Here is a 7,288-nt window from a genome sequence, read left to right as displayed (position 1 = left end):
CATGAAAATCATCCACCCCCGGACGTTTTCCGCCATCCTGGTTTGGAGCTGTGACACATCAAGCATACAAACATTCATCGGGCTTTCCCCGACATCATACCAAAATCTAGAAACATATAACCTACATCGAGATAACCCTAGTATCGGACATAAGTCCAAAATATACTAGCATACATATACAGACCGACATTGGTGCCTTCGACCCGTTCATATAGGAGGAAACTCACCTCAAATGTCGAGTGAAGTAGTTGAACGTCTCTGCTCCTGCAACCGGATCTACTCACACCTTATACAAAACAACCCCTTAGATAACATTCCTTACATCAAGACCCCTTCACCGGTCAACCTTGGTCAAGTCAAGGTCAAAGTCAAAGTCAACGCTCAGTCAAAAATCAAAGTTAACACTTTGAGTTGACTCAAATCGTCGAGCCATCACCCCGACTCACCAAGTTCCCTTGCTACTCGTAGTCGTGATAAAGCGAGTCAACTCATCGAGTCCTTCCTCAGACTCGTCGAGTTCTACCATATTCATAATCATGGCAAATCGAATCAACTCATTGAGTTCCTCTATGGACTCGACGAGTTCCTCAGTCTGTTTGGGCCATCTTAATGGATTAAACCCCTACTCTTCATATCTAAGCTTCATGCTTATCATATACACTGAAAATATCCTTTTAAGGGTAAGGTTTCAAACTTTACCCGTTAATACCTTTACTTAATGGGTTTAGCTGAAACCCTAACTCTTTAAGACCTAGATCTTGGTCCATAAGCCATCCATACTCCAAACTAAAGCATACAAACATAGATCTAGAACCTAAACACTACATGAACACGTAGAGCTTCCACCTTTCACTGTATGCATGACCTTTTGGAGCTTAAAAGGCCAAAATGACATCCTATGGCTTGCATGGGGCTTCAATGGCCATAAAGTTTGCACCTTTATGCAATGAAAGCCCTCCATGATTCTAGATCTAAAGGTATACTCGCTTGGGACGTCCATATCCCAAAGATCAAGCTTCTTGGACCAAAAACCAAATAAAATGTTAATAAAGAGATCTAAGAAGCTACAAAGCAAGTTTGATACTTGCTTACCAGAAAATGATGAAGAAGAAATGGAGTCTTTGGATCTACTATCTTCTTCTTGAATCCCCATGCTTCTCCTTCCTTCACAAGATTCAAAACACACCAGGTTTCACTCAAAAATGGCTCACAAGCTCATAAATAGATTAGGGTTTATAAATCTAGGGTTTGGGACATGGAGGCTGGAAATGAGGCCAACAAGTGAGGATTAGGATGCTTAAATAGGGTGCAAAACCCCAAAATTAGGGTTTCATTCTGGCAGCCCTACTCGTCGAGTTGAGGGCTCTCAACTCGTCGAGTAGGTTACTTAAAATCCGCGTCAAATTTTGGTTTCTACTCGATGAGTTTGGGGCTCCCAACTCGTCGAGTTGCTCTACAAAAATGAACGAATTGCAATTTAAATGCGTACTAGGAACCAAACGTTACACCTATTTTCCTGTTCATGGTAATCATTTTTTTGTGTATTCATTTAGCATGATACTTCCATTTTTATCTGAATGGTAAACCATTAATTTAGTATGTATAATGTTCAATAGAAGGGTAAATCAGTAATTTAATTTAAACATTGATCAAATCGTGAGCTGCTACTATTTCTGTTTGTTTGATTATCTCAACCTGGTTACTGTTTTTGATTGTATATAATATATTAAATTGCTAGATGAATTATAGGAATTGCAATCTTGATGTAGAACTCATATAATCTGCTAAGATAAATATATGTTAATACCGAATGTAAAATGGATGATAAGGGTATAATAGAAAAAAAAGATATTTTTTAATGTTTGAATGTAAATTAATATCATAATATGATGGTTGAATTACAACAATTATAACTTTAAATTCAAATCATAACTAAAGGGTATTGATATTGTTGGATGATTTTTTTAAATGTTAAGTATGATTTTAAGGTTTAGGGGTAGAAGTGAAATTTTATTTAGGATAAAATAAAGAAGGAAGATTCGGATTTACCTTTTGAAGGTATCAATAAACTCGTAAATTTATGTGATATATTTTAATTTGATTGCAAATTAGATTTAGGAAACCTTTATGTAAGGAAATATAAAGGCAAAAAGGTAATTCGACTTAGGAAACTAGAAAAGCATCAAGTTGAAAAAGTTATCCAACAATAGATATTGAGATGACACATGTACTAAAATGATTCTTTTAGCATGATACTTCCATTTTTTATCCGAATGATAAATCATTAATTTAGTATGGACAATGATCATCAGAAGGGTAAACCGGTAATTTGAAGGTACTCATATGTGACGAAGAAGATCGTTCAACTAATAAACAAAAAATATTGTCTACAAAGAAGTCCTTCAACAACTATATACATTTATCGATTTTACTATATTTTTTACACATTTCAATAACACCTATAACCCTAATTTTTTTATAATTATTCTACGATATTATACATTTTGTATTTTATTTATGTCGAAATAAACAACCCCTTGACCATAAGCCTATACAACATTCGATTTGGGCCAATGGTTTGGGCTTCTAGTCGAGCCGAGCGATTAACAGTTGTACTGTAAGCGATTAGTATAATAAGTTCAGTAGAGTGTGGATTAAGGACGCTCGTCAATGGCGACGATCGCTATGGATTCTTCTTCTTCGTCTTTGCTGTATCCTCCACCCGAGGTCCCGAAAAAGCTTCACGATGAAAATAGACAAAAACTGTTGAAACACCTCCGAGAAAACCTAGATTCATCCTCTCGTCCTTTACACGGATTCGTACTTCTTCAGGTAAAATAATTACATCGAGCTTGGCTAAACTGATTTTGTTGATATTTTTTTTAATAATCGGTTTTATTTGTCAGGGAGGAGAGGAGCAAACTCGTTACTGCACCGATCATGAAGATCTTTTTAGGTATTTCCGGCGATTACCTTGTACAATTCATTCGTGCAATTGAATATATTTAAATTAGATGATATGATTTGAAATCCAAACGAAACAATCTCTGTTTCTTTGTTGTACAACTGTATGCTATCTATATAAGAACTAGAAGGTGGTACGCTGCAATGAATTGTGGATGGAGAAGTTTCCCTGTCAATCCGTGGATTTTGGTATTTCTATAAGTTAGGCTATAGAAAAAGGGTTGTGGAATGTAACCTTAATTTCATTATTAAAAGAGAAGTTGAATGAGTGAGCATCATCAGGGAGAGTTGGCCTACCTCTTGAAAGTAGACTGTTACCTTTTCTGTAAGTGTGGTTAGGTTGCCCTTTTTTGATAAAGCTTTGTCCATTTTCTTTAAAAATATGCTTGGTTCCTATCAATTTTAAGCCCACTTACAAATTGGAGTTGATAGACTTTAGTTATGCAATAAGCCAATAACTAATCCATAATGGCTTGTAATACAACTTAAGGGCTCATAGACCATCAACACACTGCCACTACCCACTTCTAACATCCTCAAATAATCTAAAGTATGAGTGTGATTTACATTGGCAATATTAGGAAACATGATTATTTTTTACTCTTGTAGTCATATAGTCCTGTTAAGCCATAGAGATTGATGTGTTGTATTGCTTTTTAAGATGATTTATATATCAATGTGTATACTTGAGTTATTTACTGATGGTATCCGACTTCCTTCCAGACAGGAAAGTTATTTTGCATATCTCTTTGGAGTGCGGGAACCTGGTTTTTATGGAGCTATTGTGAGTCCCTTCTGTTTTCATGTCATATTTTAATATATATATATTTTGTGATTAGTTATGTAATCTTTTTCTATTGCTACTCATTCTTTTTGTTTTGCTGGTGTAGGATGTAAATACAGGGAATTCAATCCTTTTTGCTCCAAGATTGCCCTCTGAGTATGCTGTTTGGATGGGTGAAATAAAGCCATTATCCCATTTCAAAGTAATTTTCATTAATCCTACCAAATACAAAAGAGTCTCATTGTATTGCCTATCTTAGGCTTTTAGCAAATTAACCTGTTTAATATTAACATGCAGGAAGTATACACAGTTAGCATGGTCCATTATACTGATGAGATTACAGAAGTCCTTAATAACCAATATCATGGATCTGGAAAACCCTTGTTGTTTCTTCTACATGGGTTGAATACAGATAGCAAAAACTTCTCTAAACCAGCATCATTTGAGGTACCTTGTGATTGCATTGCACTTTTCTCTTTCTAACCTTCAATTAGTGATACTATATTCTCATAATATTTGTTCTTTTTGCTACTTCAGGGGATTGAGAAATTTGAGACAGATGTTAAGACCTTGCACCCTATTTTGACTGAATGCCGTGTTTTGAAGTCAAAATTGGAGCTTTCTGTGATTCAATATGCCAATGATATAAGTTCTGAAGCTCACATTGAGGTAGATATCATTCCACTATGTAATGACTAAACTGAAATTAGCTGATTACTAAATAATCTTCAGTTTCCTCTTATTTAATCAGTGCATATTATAAGTTTATAAGTTGCTTGTATATGGTGATGTCATCTTTTGGTAATATTTACTAACTTTTGAGTAGGTGATGAGGAAAACAAAACCAGAAATGAAGGAGTATCAGATGGAAAGCTTATTTCTTCACCACACATACTACTATGGTAGCTGTAGGCATTGTTCCTATACTTGTATTTGTGCAACTGGTGATAACAGGTGATCATTTAACATTTTTTCCTTCTTGGATTTCAATCTTTCATATATTATTAGCTTTTATTTATTTATTTATTTATTTATTTTCATCCTGCAGTTCTGTTCTTCATTATGGGCATGCAGCAGCTCCAAATGACAAGGTACAATTAATTATACTTCTTTTATTATATAAAAGTTGATTTAATGAATTCTTTTGGCTTATCATCTAGAAAAACTTCATAATTTATCAACCCAACACCAAAATTCGTTTCTTACACTAAATTTGTTGTCAAATCTCTCCAACCCAACACCATTTTATTTGGTGTTGGTGAATAATAAAACAGTAAATTTGGTGTTTACTAATTATTTGGATGTTACACATTTTTTGTTTATTTAATTGTATAATGATATTTTTAACTGTAATATTTGTGACTTGTAGTATTATAATATAAATTGAATTTATGTTTCGAATTTATGTAAAAGCTTCACCTTTTACTAATTAAAAAAGCAATGACATTTCACAATATAACACACAATTGCTATCATATTCATATCAATATCATAAATGTATGAAATGTCTGTTTTAATAATATGATAGTTAATGTGAATAATATGTTTTACTTATATTGTGCAGACATTGCACGATGGAGATATGGCATTATTGGATATGGGAGCTGAATTCCATTTTTATGCTTCTGACATAACTTGCTCCTTTCCAGTAAGTATATATATATATATATATATATATATATATATATATATATATATATATATATATATATATATATATATATATATATATAGGCAATAGGATGCTTCTCAATTCTCATTTGATGTCAAATTCCAATTTATTGATTGTTTTGTGACATATGTAATGATGCATACAGGTGAATGGGAAATTTACAAGTAATCAACGTCTTATTTATAACGTAAGGCCTTTTTGTTTTTATCTTATGAAAAAAATGTGATGTTTTGGTGTGTATCAACATTTGCTTTGACTTTTTGACTTTTTTACAGGCTGTTCTTGATGCTCATGATGATGTTATATCTACCATGAAGCCGGGAGTAAACTGGGTAGATATGCACAAGTAAGATTATTACAGGACTCCATTGATTGAAATAGCAACATACTTTCACTTATTTTTTTTTTTTTAAAGTATAATGTCTTAATAGGAAAAAATGTTTTTGTTTTTTCTTTTATCAGATTGGCAGAGAAAACTATTCTTGAGTCACTGAAGAAAGGATCCCTCCTTGTTGGGTATTGTTTGTTTTCCTTGGTGCATTCATTTATATAATAATCTAATAAATATAAATAACTTATGTTTGGTAATTTATTAATATAGTGATGTTGATGAAATGATGGTTGAAAGATTGGGTTCTGTTTTCATGCCACATGGGCTGGGACACCTCATGGGACTTGATACACACGATCCTGGTGGCTATTTAAAGGTCAAAATTTTAATTGGTCAAAATTGGTTGATGAATGATGATTCTTAAATAATATTAAGACACCAATCATATGTATCTACAGGGAGCTGAAAGACCCAAAGAAGCAGGACTAAGGTCCCTACGCACAAGCAGAGATCTTTTGGAGGGAATGGTTTGTTTGTGTTCACACTAAACTTTATTATTGGAGTATTATTTATTTATTTATTTATAATAAAATGGTGAAAGTAGGTTAATGTTATGGTTTTGTGTAGGTGATAACAGTTGAACCTGGATGCTATTTCATTGATGCATTGGTGATTCCAGCTATGGATTCCTCAAAAACATCAAAGTTCTTTAATCGTGAAGCAATCACTAAGTTTAGAGGATTTGGTGGAGTTCGTATCGAGAGTGATCTGGTAAAATAAAATTAAATTACCTTCCTTTCCAATCTTTCATCTTCATGTTTCATGTTTCATGTGTATGTTATTTTATTATAAGTTTATAACATATATATATATATATATATATATATATATATTCAATTGTTTATTTGTTGTGTGGTGTTGCAGTATGTTACCTCGGATGGTTGTGTGAACATGACAAAAGTTCCTAGAAAAATCGAGGATGTAGAAGCTGTGATGGCTGGTGCACCATGGCCTGTCAAAAAATCGGTATTTGAAAATGGAGGATCTTAGATTTAGATTAGATAATATAATAAACTAGTTATAACATATATGTTACTAAAATTTAAAAATGATCTTCAAATTATGTTTTTTAAAATTAAAATTGTTTGATTTGTCTTTTACTGGGTCTGATATGAGGTATGAGACTGTGTCAATTTTCTGACTCGATTCTCAAGATTCAATTTAGAAGTATTTGATTGGGTACTAGAGCCTATGACATGCCATTTCTTGTCTTTGGGCATACTAAGGGTGCGTTTGGTTCTGAAAAACTGTTTTCATTTTCTATGAAAATGTTTTCAGAATACAGGGTTGAGTTTTCATTTTTAATTTTCAATGAAAACGCTTTTGGTTGAAACGGGTGGAGTTTTCATTTTCCATCTTAGAAATTTGGAAAACTGTAAAAATCACTTTTCTAATTTACATACAATTTGGAAAACTGAAAATTTTCATTTTCTTAGAAAACTTTGGAAAACTGAACGAATTAAACGCGTTTTCAAAA

General features: G+C 32.9%; 1 protein-coding gene across 1 annotated transcript; it reads left to right on the top strand.

The window, feature by feature from the left end:
- The first annotated feature begins 2,641 nt into the window (after positions 1–2,641).
- Positions 2,642–6,911, top strand: LOC145054696 (Metallopeptidase M24 family protein). The gene is made up of 16 exons (XM_079002945.1): positions 2,642–2,832; positions 2,907–2,956; positions 3,688–3,748; positions 3,855–3,950; positions 4,046–4,195; positions 4,286–4,417; positions 4,575–4,702; positions 4,797–4,839; positions 5,313–5,396; positions 5,566–5,607; positions 5,696–5,766; positions 5,883–5,936; positions 6,022–6,127; positions 6,210–6,278; positions 6,379–6,522; positions 6,676–6,911. The coding sequence occupies exons 1-16, from the start codon at positions 2,671–2,673 to the stop codon at positions 6,799–6,801; spliced, it is 1,518 nt and encodes a 505-aa protein (XP_078859071.1). The 5' UTR covers positions 2,642–2,670; the 3' UTR covers positions 6,802–6,911.
- Positions 6,912–7,288: the final 377 nt, after the last annotated feature.

The sequence above is a fragment of the Lactuca serriola genome, chromosome 5 (genome assembly GCF_051521515.1).
Source record: "Lactuca serriola cultivar US96UC23 chromosome 5, Lser_US96UC23_V15, whole genome shotgun sequence".
Taxonomy (NCBI): domain Eukaryota; kingdom Viridiplantae; phylum Streptophyta; class Magnoliopsida; order Asterales; family Asteraceae; genus Lactuca; species Lactuca serriola.
This window is presented reverse-complemented; position numbering and strand designations above follow the sequence as displayed.

What these genes read in the sequence shown, in the direction of transcription:
- LOC145054696 (XM_079002945.1), top strand. Translation starts at nt 2,671, where the DNA reads ATGGCGACGATCGCTATGGATTCTTCTTCTTCGTCTTTGCTGTATCCT. An exon ending in AGCCATTATCCCATTTCAAA is followed by an intron (nt 3,951 to 4,045) that starts GTAATTTTCATT and finishes ATTAACATGCAG; the next exon opens with GAAGTATACACAGTTAGCAT. An exon ending in GTTCTGAAGCTCACATTGAG is followed by an intron (nt 4,418 to 4,574) that starts GTAGATATCATT and finishes ACTTTTGAGTAG; the next exon opens with GTGATGAGGAAAACAAAACC.